The 16,179-nt window shown below is 32.2% G+C and overlaps 1 protein-coding gene across 1 annotated transcript in view; it reads right to left on the bottom strand.

Annotated features, from left to right (window-relative positions):
- Nucleotides 1-15,075, bottom strand: part of LOC131875829 (receptor-like protein 34) — a 68,611-nt gene extending 53,536 nt beyond the window's left edge. Inside the window, exon 1 of the mRNA XM_059220515.1 lies at nt 14,959-15,075. Within this exon, the coding sequence (XP_059076498.1) occupies nt 14,959-15,075 (117 nt within the window). The remainder of the gene's footprint in view (nt 1-14,958) is intronic.
- Between the last annotated feature and the right edge of the window lie 1,104 nt (nt 15,076-16,179).

Here is a 16,179-nt window from a genome sequence, read left to right as displayed (position 1 = left end):
ACACACATATAAAATTAAAACTATATATAGACAACTAACATACAAATTTGAGTTGTACAAGTAAGGCAAGACCTAAAAAATGAGAAGATAGAAAATTGAAATATTCTTGTCTTTTGGATGCATGTATTCTACCCTAAAGAAATTTCTCTCGATAAGACATATGCAATTGTTTTAATGTGGGGGTTGTTGAATGTTGCTGAGAGTTTGTTGGAATAATGTGTTGTCATTGATGTCAACATATTCTTCTGTGTATTCTAGTGTTGCAGTCAGATTAATTGAGTTGGTTTGGTCAATGTATTGTAGTTGAGTTGATGTAGTTTAATGAGTTTTGAGATAAGTATTTGCAGTTGATTCAGTATAATTTTTAGTGGTCTGCATGATGTTTTGATTGAGTTATGAGATCCAGTATTGAGACTGATATTCAATTGTTCGTGTTATTCGGTATTCTGGTTTGTGCTTCAAATTTCTTTTGAATTGTTATATCTTTAGTTGTGGATGTATGCGATGTGTTCGGGACGTTGGTGTGTATCCTCAATTCAATTTGTTCATGATTTGGATGTCCACAAGTGTATATTTTATGTTGTCAGCCATTTTTTATGTTCTTGAGCTCTGGTGGTGAGATGGTGATGATTCTAATAATCTGAGTTGTAGAAGTTGTTGTGGTGCAATTTACGTTGCTTTTGAATATTTCTAGATCATGTTATCTACATATTGGTGGTCGACATTGATCGTTATGCATGTTATTGAAGATTTTATTGGTCTGATGATGTTCTTCATGTTATGCGACATTCTTGGTGGTTGTAGTGTGTTGCAGATGATCGAGGCATAATTTTTGGAGGTGTTGCATGTTTGTGGTGTTTATTTGGGTCCAGACTATCTCTTAGCCAACATTATTTTGGTCCACATATGTTGTTGTAGTGTGTGAGGTTATTATTTTGTAATTTATATTTAAGGTTTGGCCGACATTGAAATATAGGTAAATGTCTTGTATAAATAAATGTAATAATCATGTAAGATTCAAGGGCTACGATTCTTGAGTGAGTGTATGATCAATTTGTATGTGTGAACAAGTGATTTTATCTTTCAAAAGTGAAGGAGAGAAGAGAATTGTTGCAGAGTAGACTGTGTACTTAACCAAAATTCTATCCAAGTACATGGAGATGCTATTTTCACAGTTAATGTAACCTTGATTGTTGTCTGCATGCTTTTGTAAGTTAGTGAGACTTCCTGTAAGGCAGTGATCCTTCCCTTAAGGTTGTAGCCTTTTCAAGCTTCTTGTTTGAGCAATGAGCTCTAGGCCGTGTGCCTAAAAGCATGTGCATTCCCCATTGTAATATTTCATTTACTCATAACAAGTTATTATCTCATTATGGGTAGGTTCCCACCATGGTTTTTCCCTTAACCATCTTTTCCACATAAAAAATCTTGGTGTTATGTGTGATATTGTTGTGTTGTTGTTTCATGTTTTAATTGTTAATTATCAGATCTGATTTATGGTATAAGTTGCAGAAAGTTTTTTAGCAAACTAATTCACCCCCCCTCTCAATTTGTTGCTGGTTGCCAATATGGGCATACACTTTTCTCTTTGTTACAATTTATACAAACATTGCTGATCAATTTTTGTAGTCATTTTTTTTCAAGTTACTAAGCAAATATGCCTTTTTCTTTGTAACTTTCTCTCTTAGTGGATTTCCATGGATATAATGCTTTCCTTGGTAATTCTTAAGGTGAATTAACTAGCATAACACAATTTGATAGACTATTTCAATTATTCTTTGCATTATTTTTTTACATGACTTATAGTAAGTTTTAACCTTACTATGATAGTATGGTCATGCTCTCTCTCTCTCTGGAATGCGTTACTCCTTTTATCTTGGTTTTAAATTAATAGGGACCTAAGTCACTTGGGGGCTTGGCAATCCTTATCTCTTTGACCCTGATGAAAGTTTCATATGTCTTGATCCTCTTTATTGTGAGTATGAATGTAGGTTCATACTCTTTCTAAAGTGGGGACTAAATATAGTGTTATGAAATTGCACCCTTATGACAATTCATGCTTATCTAGAACCCATTTTAATGATCTTTGACTTCCATGCTCAACATGCTTGACCCAACTCAATTCAGTATATGTTTTAAACTTCCTTGCCCTAGTTAGGACCTCAAGTTCCAATTTGGGCTTTCTTTAGAGGGAGCATCGCGCCTAGGGTGCCCCACTCCTTTTAGTTTGGCCCCAACTTGAAATCACACAATGGTCAACTTTATTTAGTAGGAAATATTTTCCCATGTCAACCTAGTCTATGTTTTATACCTAAAAATAATTGGGAGAGGTATATAATTAAGGCATCCTCCTCATTTTGGGTAACCTACTCAAGTAATATGATGCCATGATATCAATTTTGCATCTCGAGTTCTCAAAAGCAAGAGATCAAGCATCAAGGCATTGAAGACCAGGATTTTATGGTATATATATGCATTTGTGATGGCCTCCATGATCTTCTCTTTCTAAGTCAATTAAAAGTCAACATCAAGCATCTTCATGAGAATTTTGACATAAAAAAGGCCTATGAAGGTATAAGAATTTTATTTTCACTTCTAGCCTTTTTTGCCTAACAAGACACTTTCAATTTTGATTCCAATTCAATTCAGTTTCAAGGTTAATTCATAAATCAAGATTTGGCATAGAAAAACCCCTATCTATCCAACATTTTATCTATTTTCTATGTGCAGTAATAGGTGACGAAGCTATAGAAAGAGGTGCAAAAACATTAGACAAAGATGTATAATCTAAAATTCATCAGAGTTGAAACTTGTGGGAGCAATCTGAGCTGAGCGATTTAGTCTCGAGAGTGGGTTGAGATGGGAAACTAAGTCTGTGCACTTTTGCCTCAAATTTTGACAACGGGTTTGTTATAGTCTATACTTTCACATACTTTTCTAGAATTGGGTTTTGAGTCTGTTGTCTTCCCATACATGCAAAAAAATATCATTTTAGCTTACTTTCTCCTAATTCGTGCATTCTTCCTTACATTTTTTATTGTCACTTTCAAGTCAATAATGAAGGACCACTACATACACTTTGTGCTTGATCCATCTTGAGCCTAGTGGATCATTCTCCTTCAAAATATAATCAAACTGGAAATAGGTGAAGTTTCCTAATTTGCATGCATTAGACTAGTGAGCCCCATTTCCCCCCAGATTACAGTAATTTAAAAATTAATTAAATATTAATTACATCAAAAGAGTTATATTTAAAATAAATCAATTAGTTTTTGAAAACGACAATCCATCTTAATGGAGATAGATAAAAGATGATTGTAATATTTGAAGTTGTTGGATATATTTTCATATTGGTCATTTTTTTTTCACCTACAAGTAGGATGATTCTTTTAATTTGCACGCATTTAAATTTTTTAAAGTGAGCCAACATGCCTACCTTTATTGTCTTTGCAAAACCTCCATTGCTAGGAACATAGAATGTATACAAGAATTTGGGTGCCCAAATCTAGAGAGACAATATGATCTATATGCACCTCATTGACTAGATCCTTGTATTGTTCAATATCTTTACCACCCTTTTCTCTCTTCCATATCCATCTATACATATCTATCTTCCTCTATCTTTCTCCCCTATATATATATCCTTACCGCTCTCTCTCTCTCTATCTCTCTCACTCTCTCTCTCTATTGATGTACTCTTTATTTCTCCATGCCTATCTTTATTCTACCTCTCTATCCTCCCCTTCTCTCTCTCCCTCTATGTCTCTCCCTCTCTATTATTTGTTTCTATATAAATTTCTTTCTCTCTCACTCTTGTACCCTCTATATCTATCTCTCTATCTCTCCCTCCCCTCTCTTATTTACTCCATCTCTCTTGCACTATAACCATATCTCCCTACTTTTCTCTCTATCTCCCTCTCATTCCTCTCTCTCTTTGTATCTATATCTCTCTACCTCTATCTCCCTATCTATTTCTATCTCTCTCCCTATCATTCTCTATCTCTCTATGTTTGCCTCCATCTATATCACTTCCTATCAACTTATCACTCTACCTCTCTCTCCCATTATCTTCCCATTTATTCTCTCTTCTCTTCCCATGTATCTCTATAGCTCTCTCTTTTTATCTCCCTTTCTCTATCTCCCACTATTTCTCTCTCCCTCTCTTTCTATTCCCAGGTATCTCTATCTCTCTCTTTTTTTCTCTCTCTCTTTCTCTCCCCATGTATATCTAGCTCTCTCTTTCACTCTCCCTTGCTCTATATCCCACTATTTCTCTCTTTCTCTCTTCTTTGTTCTATCTCATGTGAGTGAGATAGATGTAGAGAGAAATTTATATGTTTTGTTTGTATTTTACATATAAAATAGTGCATGACCATCATATTTAGGTTCTATTTCTTCTTCCAATAAAAAATAAATAAATATTTAGGCCCTCTTCACCATCACAATCTCTTATGACAAAATCCCAGAATTAAAAATAATTTTTTTTTCAAATAATAGGATTATATATATATATACACTATTTATATATTATATATTTAGTAATATAATAATTATTGAAATATTTAAATTAAAAATAATATTTAAAAATTTCTAAATATAATGTTATAATTAAAATAAATCTAAAAATGTAAGTTTAAAAGATTTAAAATAATTTTATTGAATAAATTACTTCTTAAATAAATGAAATATTTAAAAATATATTTTTGAAATAAATATGAAGATATTTAATAAAAACTGTAAATAAACTCCCAAAACTCTTTAGGGAAAATTCATAAACACTACTTTCAAAACTTAAAAATAAGAAAATACCTCCTACCTAAGGAGTACAAAATTCCATGAACCCTTGACAAATATCTCATGTCTTTGAAATCAAAACATTGTAGCAAACATGAATATGCATTAAGCAATGACTTTTCCATATAAATATTAAAAGCTTAAGAGCGAAGGTAAATTTTCTAGAAAATAAAAAAGCAACAAATTTAAAAAAAAAAAAAAAAAAAAGAATTCACTAACTTGAAACCTAAATAAACCTTGCGTAATAGGCGGTATCAGTTATGTAAAAATGTCAATTGTACCACAAACTAATAATAATGTGTCTAAATAAATCTAGATAATCCAATTGTTTATGTAGTGAAGGGAGATGTCACATATATAAAACTATTAATCGTAGTTGAGAAACAAGTAAAAGATAGAAAGAGATAGGCCAATTCAAGCAACAAGTAAAGGATAGGGAGAGAAAATGCACAACTTCTACTGTAGGAATCTAATATTACTGACAATGAATTAAATGCATACAAAGATTGATTATTTTTAGGAAAATTAAGTGATTTTTAAGAAAATTATTTTTTCCACTTATTGCTTTCAACATAAATCAATAAAAATAAAGAAAAAATATATTTATAGAATTTTTGCTCAAAATTTTGAATTATATGTAATCACTGGTTAAACTAATGAAAAAAAAAAATCAATAAATGCAATAGTATCTTGCCTTGAAATTTGTATTTGTTGTGATGAAGCAAGACGTCAAGGTGAACATGCAACTAAGGATAATCCATGAAGACAACATTTGATTGATGTTCAAGCTTGCAAAATTTATCAAGTTGCTAAATCTTTGTAGTGATTTATAGGTTATATATTTCAGGCGTGTAGTGTGCACAAATTTTATCAATCATTCAAGAATGCACATCAATAATTAGTTGTTTGATGATGATTTTTTTTTATAGAAGTTACATAACTAATTTGTTTCTATTGTGAATTTAGAATCATCTCTTTGAAAATTCAACTCTATCTCTTTATTTCTAATCTCTTTTGATATTTACTTGATAATTGATTAAATAAACTAGAATTAAATAATGTTAAAATTTAATAATATCCATTTTATTTAAATGTTAAAATAATATAATTTTATTAAAACCCAAATAATCTTATAATTTTATATTTTGAAAACAGAAAATATTAAAAGAATACATAACTTCTAAAGAGTCTTCCCTTCAATGAAAATTTAGATGTTGAAATAGATATTTAAGGATGAGCACAATTGAATGAATGGGCAGATGGACGATCACGTGAGTTTAAACAATTTATGTGATTCACGGATAAGTCTAAAACAAGCGGACTGTTTACTTGAATGTTTGGTGATGTCAAGCATGACATCTCAAATTTATAAAAATATTAATTTTAATCACTTTCCATAGTAAAATTTTATTAGATCAAAGAGATTATTAAAGGGGGATTTTCTTAGGCATTCCTCTTGTGGATTTTGTTGTTGCTAACATAATGCATCTTAGTTAAAAAATATGGATCTCATCTGTACTATAATTCTTATAAGACATAGTATATAATGTTCGATAACCAGTTTTAATGTATTCAAACGTTCTTATGACTATGGTGGCTATTACCTATGTACTCTCCTATACTGTAATATAAAATATATTGGCGATGTCACTTGAATCATTTTAAAAATTCATCTCAAGTTGTTAAGAGTCTGCTTGTTGTAAGTGACAAAGAGTGAATATTTGGATAAAAATTTCAACTTTAATGCCCCACTTAAACAAAAATGTGGGCAACACCTTTATGCTTCCAACCCAAAGGTTTATGAGGGAAAATAATTTCATTATCTATAAGTGTGCCATTATTTTATTTCTATTAAATTTAATAAATTATTAGCATGCCTTCTCTAATAATTTATAATTTGTCAATGTTATTAGTTGGCAATAGATAAGTGGAGTTATACTATTTCTTGTTCTTGTAAACCTTTACTATCAATAATTAAGAGAAAATATAAAGATCAAATGAAATATATCATTACATGCAAATAATAAAACTAAATATCTACTAGCTTCATTTTAAAATTAGTATCACCATTAAGTAAAAATAATACAAGAAATAATATATGATCAATATAAATCAATTCAATCTCATGTAAAAACATAAAAAAAAAGTTAAAATTATAAATACAAATACTTGAACAATTGTCAATAGAATTTTATGAAACTTGACAAACAATATGATTTATAATTTGAGCTTATTAATCAATGTATAATACATATATGATAACTAGATTTTAATACATGTTACATGATTAGCTTATTACTAAAAAGTAAAATACATATATGTGGTAACTAAATTTAATGCACGTTACGTGCTTTGCTTATTAATCAAAAGTATAATACATATGATCCATGAATTTGAAGCTTGTGACAAGTTTCATGTTTTCGTGAGCCACAACATTCCCACTAAAATGGAAAGTTAATTACATAGCCTATTTTCATTCCTATATCCCACCATAGATCATATTCTGAATCTTCATTATTCTCTTCACTTGCCTTTGGATAATCGAGATGATTACTTGAGCATGACATATAAATTTTTTGGGCACATAGATCTAGATTATTGGAGATGTAGAATCAAATGATATCATTTTTCATCCTTGTGGCATCATCCCTAATAAGTTATTATAGGACACATCAAAGTAATTTAAGGATGTCAAAATTTACAACTTAGTAGGAATAGTCCCTAATAGTTTATTTTGTGATAGATCAAGTTATTCTAGTAGTATCATATCTTCAATGGATTTAGGAATTTCTCCATTGAAATGATTTCTCGAAGTGTTGAGAATAACCAAACCAGTGAGTGATCCAATATTTTGAGGAATGCTCCCAGACAAACTATTATCAAATAGGTCAAGGCATTTCACTAATCTTAAAAATTTCATAAACTCCATATCTTGTTATTTATTATTACTCATTACTTCATTTATATACAAAGTTACTTCATATATATATCATTATTGCTTCTAAATTTGTGCAAGGATTTATGTATTTTCTTGATTTTCTATTGAAGTTAACTTTGTAAATTTATTGGCAACGAATTTAATGTATATAAAGGTGTATTTTTTTAAGAAAAATAAATTTTGCACTTATTGTTTTCAACACAAATCAATAGAAATAAGGAAAAATGACTTTTCTAATAATCATTTAAAATAAAACTTAAAGTTAAACTATATAAATTTGGTTCAAAAAATGCAATCCTATGTAATCATTGGTTAAAATTCAATGAATGCAATAGTAGGCTGCCTTGGTAGGAATTAATAACATGGCACTTATTTCTAGAGAATTGATGAAATTTGTATTTGTTGTGATGAAGCAAGATGTCAAGGTAGAAATGAAACTAAGGATAACTAATGAAAACAACATTTGGTTGATGTTCAAGCTTGCAAAATTTATCAAGTTGCTAAATATTTGTAGTTTTTATTTAGTAGACGGTTATATATTTGTCACTTGTAATGTGCACAAATTCAATCTTTCATTATTCCCTTCAAGATTGCACATCAATAATTAGTTGTTGTACGATGATGAGTTTTTTTAAGCTAGAAGTTATACAAATAATTTGTTTGCATTGTGAATCTAGAAACATCTCTTTAAAAAAAATCTCTCTCTATTTCTAAGATCTTTTGATATTTACTAAATAATTGATTAAATAGACTAGAGTAAAATATGATTATATTAATATTCATTTTATATAAATGTTAAAATAATATAATTTTATTAAACTCAAATGATATTAAAATTTCATGTTGAAAACAGAAAATATTGGAAGAAAACATAATTTTTAAAAAAGAAATTTGTAAGACAATTAATCTAAAATCCTTGAGAAAACTATTGAGACAAAATAATTGGCATATAGCTTTGAGCTTTACGAGTAAGCAAAGACCTTACAAAAGAAGAGACAAGATTTGAAGAAAAAATGAATGGAGAGAAAGAAAGGGGAAGTCATATTCTTCAGTCAAGCACGACATTATCTGAAGTCAAGCACAACATGAAATATCATGTGAACAACTAAATAGAGAGCGTGAAATTTGAATCTTTTTGAAGGAAAAAAAACAAGAAGACATGTGAAGGAGTAAGTAGAGAGCGTGAATGAGGCGCTACAACTCTCTCTCTTATTGTTCACGCCAAAATCAATCATTGTCGTTCCACGAAACACCAAAGTGCTAAATAATATATCATCTTCACTTTATAGCTTTCTACGGTGCAAAATTTTCCTATCAGTTTACTGAAAAGTGAACGAATGGGGATGAACGGTCACATGAGTTCAAATGACTCACGAATAAGTATAAAAGTCTAAAAACAAGCCAACTGTCAAGCATGACATCCCAAATTTATAAAAATAGCAATTTTAATCTTTTCATAATTATCTCTAATATTCAACAATTCAGAGAGTAGATAAAAGTAAGTGTGTTTTATAAATATATTTGTATTTTATTAATAATTGTTATTGTGAAATTTATATATATTTAATTTTCTATAAATTTATTATGTTTATATTATTTAAAGTAGATAAAGTGAGTTAGTTTACAAATACTATTTCATTATATACATCTATCATATATCTACTTTCAAACACCTACAAAATTAAGAAATATTACAAAAGATATTATTAAAGGGGAGATTTTATTAACCACTTCCCTTATCAGTTTTGTTGTTGCTGACATAATACACCTTAGTTAAAAACTATGGATCTTATGTGTACTATAATTCTTATAAGATATAGTATATAATGCTTGATAACCACTTTTAATGTATTCAAACGTTACTCTAGCTATGGTGGCCATTACCTATGTACTCTCCTATATTATGATATAAAATATATTGGTGATCTCACTTGAATCATTCTAAAAATTCATCTTCAAATTGTTAAGAGTTTGCTTGTTGTAAGTGAAGAATGAATATTTGGATAAGAATTCTAATTTCAATGTCCCACCTAAACAAAAAAAGAGGGTGACACATTTATGCTTCCACCCCAAAGGTTTATGACGGAAACTAATTTCATTATCTCTAATTGTGCCATTGTTTTCTTTATATTGAATTTAATATATTATTAGCATGCCTTCTCCAATAAGTTATTATTTTTCAATGTTACTGGTTGGCAATGGATAAGTGAAGTTATGCTAGTTTTTGTGCTTGTGAACATTTAATATTAATATTTAAGAGAAAATATAAAGATCAAATGAAATATATCATTACACACAAATAATCAAAACTAAATATCTACTAGCTTCCTTTTAAAATTAGTATCACAACTAAGTAATAATAATCCAAGAAACAATATATGATCAACATAAATCAAGTCAATCTTATGTGAAAATATTTAATAAAAAAAAACTCAAGTTATAAAATACAAATACTTGAAAGATTGTTAATTAAATGCTATGAAGTTCGGCGCACAATATGCTTTATAATTGGAGCTTATTAATAAAAAAATTATAATACATATATGACAAATAGTTACTAATTTAATACATGATTATCTTATTAATCAAAGTTATAATATATATGATCCTACCTTTACTAGTAAAATTTCTCTCTTAGTGTTTGAAATAGAGAAATAGTAATTCCATCCATGAATTTTAAGCTTGTGACAAGTTCCATGTTTTGTTGAGCCACAACATTCCTACTCAATGGAAAAGTTAATTACATAGTCTAATGTCATTACTATATCCCACCATATGTCTGTAGTGTCCTAAAATTGCACCCTTGTACAATTTTGACTGCATTGGGTCCCTACCTTAGCATTTATGCCCCTTGGCTTGATTGGGACCTAATTATGGTCATGCACCTAAAGTATTACATCATTTTTTGACTTCTTCCATGCATTTTGCACTTGATCCTAGCCCTAAAAAGGTGTAGGACCGCGACACGCCCTGGCCCCCCCTCAACCCTACTTAGGCCCCCCTTTAAACCCATTGTCCTATTTCAAATTTGAGCAGGATTTCTTGCTCCGTGTCATCTCATGTTGGGAAATTAGCAATTTATTCGATAGGCAGTATAAAAGGAGGATATCTCCTCTCATTGGAATATATATTTAGTGAAAGTCAGAAGAGCTTTGAAGGTGATATATTTAGTGAGAGAGTGTGTTGTGACAATATAAGTTTTTAAAGGTGTTTGTCATGTTGGTCACTTGATCCAATTGTTCAAGGGCAATTTCATGTTTAGGATAATCCTTCTTAGTTTCAATTTAGCTATTTCCTTTGTTGCTGATTGACAATGATTCCTTTGGCAACAATGTGTATCTTGTCCTGAAGCAATGAGCCTCAGTTGTGCAAGTATTTTTTATCTTTCCCTAAGGAGGTGTGCCTTAGCCTTGCAAGTCTTTCAGCTATTGTTGCTCCTTGGTATTAAGCCTAACATGTTGTAGTCATTATTGTTCATATTTTGAGTTAGATTATAATCATTTTTTTCCTTGTTTGGCTTTTCCATTTAAATCTATTTTTCATGTGTTGATGATTGTTGTGTTGCTGTTAAGTGAGTTGATGTTATTTATATTTAATCTATTTTGAATTTCTAGACTGATTCACCCCCCCCTCTCAGCCCTTCTATGTGTTCAACAACACCATCACCAGGGCCATAGCATAATCAATTAAGACTTGTAAAAAAATGGGGTTCTCACACACATAGAGTGGACCTATTGGCACCATCTCCTCTTGATGCTCCTCCATCATCATGATGAGTTGTCATATTAGTAGTCTGCTTGCTAAGATTAGCAAAGAGAACACTCTATATGCTCCTAATATCGATATCATGGAAAGCTGACGAATAGGAATAGGAACAATGACAGAAGCATGATCCACAAAAGGTTGATGAGGGATGGGTCATTTGGGGTCAACTCATACCCCCAACCTCTATTGTGGCATGCTGCCACCAAGACCCTAGAATGATATTAAAGATATCTTACTACAAGTTTAAAATACATTTACATACTAAAAAATAAATGCACTCTTGATGTTTAAGTGGATAATGACTGAGAATTATCAAACTTTTAATAAATGCATGTTAGTAGTACTCATTCATGTCTTAAGGGGTCTTCTTTCAGCTAGAGGTCCTAATGAAATCTTGAATGTCAAGTACACACATTGAAAGTATAAGGGGTCATGTGATAATTAATATCTTAAGGAGTCATGTGATAATGAATGTCTTAAGGGGTCATGTGATAATTAATCTCTTAAGGGGTCACATTTCAGCTAGAGGTCCTGAATGTCAACTACAAACATTGAAAGTACAAGGGGTCATGTTACAATTAATGTCTTAAGGGGTCATGTTTCAGCTAGATGTCCTAATATTGAATGTTGAAGGTATACATTGAAAGTAAGTTTTAGTATGAAAGCTCGCTTAAGGGTCATGATCGAACTTATATATTAGTACATGATGTCAAGTATATGGAAGCTTTTAAGAGACCTCCTAATTGGTGATATAATTGTTAAGTATATCAAACTTATAATCCTAGATATTAATGATGTCAAACCTAAGGATGACAAGTAAGGGGAGTTCAACATGATTGTAGGTATAAATGAAAGCTTAAATAAGGGGTTGTTGTCCTCAATTTCAGTGTGGCCAAAATCCTGAAGCAACCCTATGAAACTGGTCCATTTCGTACCTTACGACCTCCAGGAGAGCTTGATTGACTCCGTCGGTTAGCTCGTTTTTACTTTTCGCTTTTCTTTTTATTGTTTTCTAGGTTTTTAAGATTTGTAGTTTTTCTTTAAAGTCTGACTTGTAGGGTTCCTTCTTTCCAAAGGGAATTGCACCTCGGACTTTAAAGTCTGATGCGCAAAGGTTTGATTTTCCCCTGCAGATCGGACTTTAAAATCTGACCTACAGGTAATCCTTCCCTTGCAGTTCAGACTTTAAAGTCCAATCTGTAGGTTGTTTGGCCTTAAAGTTGTATGTTAGACTTTAAAGTCCGACTTTCAAGTGTTTTACTCATGCATATCGGACTTTAAAGTTCGACATGCACTGCGTGATTAGTAATTAATGGCCGCATTAATTGTTAATTTAGGGGTAATTTATTAAGTTTTGGAGTTTATTTCTTCGTTTTCGTTTTGTGAATTCTCCTCTACACGTGCCCTCTTCCTTCCTCCTCTGATTTCACTTGCCGTCCTTGCAGATTTGTTGGATTTTCATCATATTTTCATCTTCGACCGCTCGGATTCATGTAGGGTTTTTATTTGTTTTCCGCATTTTTCCTTTCCTTTCCGCTTTCGTTTTTGTTTTTGTTTTGTCATTGTCTTCGAAGGGAAATCGGATTTTAAAATCCAATTGCTCTTAAACCTTGTCGATCTGGTTGAGGGCAATCAGATTTTAAAATCTGATTACCCTTTTAATCCTTGTTTTTCCTTGTCTGCATGACAAGTTTTAAAACCCAATCCATAGGTTGTGTGTAGAGATCCCCTCGCATATCGGACTTTAATGTCCGATATGCAAGAGGGTAAACCTAGCGTATCAAACTTTAAAGTCTGATATGCGTGGGGAGATTGTTAGATTGACATGTCAGGCTTTAAAACCCGACATGTCAATTGGTTGATCTTCCCCAGCACATCAGACTTTAAAGTCCGATGTGCTGGTCTTTTTGCAATGTTCTACACCTACACATCAGACTTTAAAGTCCGATGTGCTAATGATTTTTTCCCAATGTGTCGATGATCTTTTGCCAACTTGCACATCGGACTTTAAAGTCAGATATGCAAGAAAAGATGTTTTATCTTTGCACATTGAACTTTAAAGTCTAATATGCAAATTTTGACTCCTCAGGTGCAGATCAGACTTTTTTCCCCGACCTGCTATTTTTGACAATTTTGCTCTCAAGCCTGTTTTGAGTCCAATTTTTTGATCCGATTGATAAAATTTGATTTCATTAATGATCATAAATATCAAAGAAGCTAATGCTCAATGTTAAATATAGTCATTTGCAAATTTCAAATCCCTCCCATGACAAATCAGAGCCTTCTTCGAGTCACTTGGAATCTTCTCCGGGTAAAACAACAGCAAAAATGATGAAGTACAAGTATGATAAGTACTTGAATTTGTACTTGGAAAGTTCAGTAGACTCAAACATCAAGGAGATCAAAGATATATAAATTGGACATGTCAGTATGTAGGAGTTTATTGATCAAGTTGAGAAAGCTCCTTCCCACCTAACAAACCTGATCAAATCCAAGTTGCATAAATATGCATCCTTCGTAGTTGCACATCATGATCTGGATTTTGTACTTGCAGTAGCGGATCACTTTGATCTGAATACAAGATAGGTTAGGGATGTTGATCAAAATGTCATCATGACTCTAGATAGTGTTTTCTTCAATAGTGTTTTCAATGGTTCTCTAGTTGAGGAAGTAGCTAACATTTCTCAAGAAAGTGATCAAGAGTAATATGAGAAAAATGAGGTCAAATGCAAGAAAGTGATCAATATTGTGTACCTCTCTGCTGCCAGAAAATCTACCACCTTGCGATGGCCCAAGTGTTTTCACAAGAGTGACTTCAATGAGGAGTACAACGACATGGTCACCATGTTATCAAGAGTGAAGGGTTTAAAGAACTCTCACTACTTTCAAAGATGGATGTGTTATTACATGAATATAGTCAAGAAAGGAGCTGCTAGGATTGATTGGGGTGAGCAGATCAGTGATGCACTTTGCGCACAGTTCAAAGAAGTCAAAGTGACATTGAAATTTTATATGACTTCTTACCTAGTTTATGCGGTGCTTCCATGAGGCAATATCCAGGTTTGTCTACTAAAGGTGACAGGAGATTAGTTCCTATCTAGGAGTACTATGATCAACTCACGATCAAGAATTAAGGTAGCCACTTTAGAAGAGTTAATAATGCCTTCTTTGTTGTGTGGAAGTGCATGTTTGATAAGAGCCTGCAGAAGAAAAGATTATCAGAGGCTACATATAACAGGGTGTCTCATGTTGGATGCGTTTTCCTTCAGTTCCCAACATTCACTTATATCCAGATCAGATGTTTCTCAGGTGAACCCTTCATTCTACCAATGTATCCTTCTGACAAGATCATTCTCATGGAGTTGTGTCGACAAATAATCTATGTGCATGAAAAACAATTGCAAGCACATAAGATCGGGTTAAAGTTCCCAGAATCAATTGATAGGTACTTCGTTCTAACTAACCCCAAAGCCAAAAACATGGAGGAAGAAATGCAATGGAATATTATAAGAAGATTCAAGGCACGAAACAACTTTGATTTTCATGGCATGAAGAACAAGCTCAAGAGGAGTTACACCCATTTCTATAGGTTTGAAGATGTATGGGTAGACTATCAAAATGAAGAAGATATAAGAGGGATGGATTTCAGTCGTCTTACCCTGGAATAGATTGAAAACTTGGATTTTACAAAGATCCCAATGACCATGGAAGACACTAATGACATAATAGACCCTGTCTATTATGAAAAGAAGATTGCCAACTCTTCACTCCCACCAGTGCAATGGTCAAAAAAGGAAATTAAATCTATCACTCAAAGAATCTCTCCTATTTTGGCAAACACCAATGCATGGTTGCTAAAAAAGAATCTTAGAATGAAACAACTTCCGGCTAGTTCTTGAGATGATGATAATAGTGATGGCCTAGTTGGTAAGACAACTACGGTTGAAACAAGAACCAAGGCCAAAGAAAATTCACTAGCATTATCCTCAGCTCCTACAATGCAATCCAAGGGGAAAGGACCCAAAATCAAGTTCACAATTAAAGGGTCCAAGAAAGCTGAATCATCTTCAGTAGTACAAGAGACAACCATGAATGAACCAGAATATCAGACTACTAGAGATACTGGAAAAGAGAAAGAGACGAAAGGAGGTGAAATTCCTCAACAAGAGGAAGCACAGGTTGAAAAAATGTCACATCTTGGTGAAGTTAATGTTAGAGCTAGTTCACAAGCACCAACTCATTCACAAGTGATTATCCATTCCATGGATTCTAATTTTGATCAAGAGGAAGAGGATTTCAATGATGAGGACCCGGGCATGGGCATGACACAATTAGAGACTGCTCAACAATTCTTCGCACTATCCAACTTTTCCAACTTGGATGATATTCCTTCAACCACCATTGAATCTTCAATATTGGAGTTTTTTGAAGCTATGGAGAAAGTGTTCGCGGAACAACAAATGATGACTTTGCCTTCTACGATGGTCGTAATAGAGATTCCTTCTCAAGTAAGCATTGAAGTTATTTCTACTATGGTAGTTATAACATAAATTCCACCCCTAGTTACTACTCAAGTTGTTTCAACTGCACCTTCCACTTTCTCCTCTATGGCCATAACTGAAGAAGGGTCAGCAACAATAGCTATTGCTACATCAACAGGCATATCACTAGATACTTCAACATTG

The sequence above is a fragment of the Cryptomeria japonica genome, chromosome 5 (genome assembly GCF_030272615.1).
Source record: "Cryptomeria japonica chromosome 5, Sugi_1.0, whole genome shotgun sequence".
In the NCBI taxonomy this organism is placed as follows: Eukaryota; Viridiplantae; Streptophyta; class Pinopsida; order Cupressales; family Cupressaceae; genus Cryptomeria; species Cryptomeria japonica.
The sequence above is the reverse complement of the archived record's forward strand: the minus strand, read 5'-3'. Positions and strand labels throughout refer to the sequence as shown.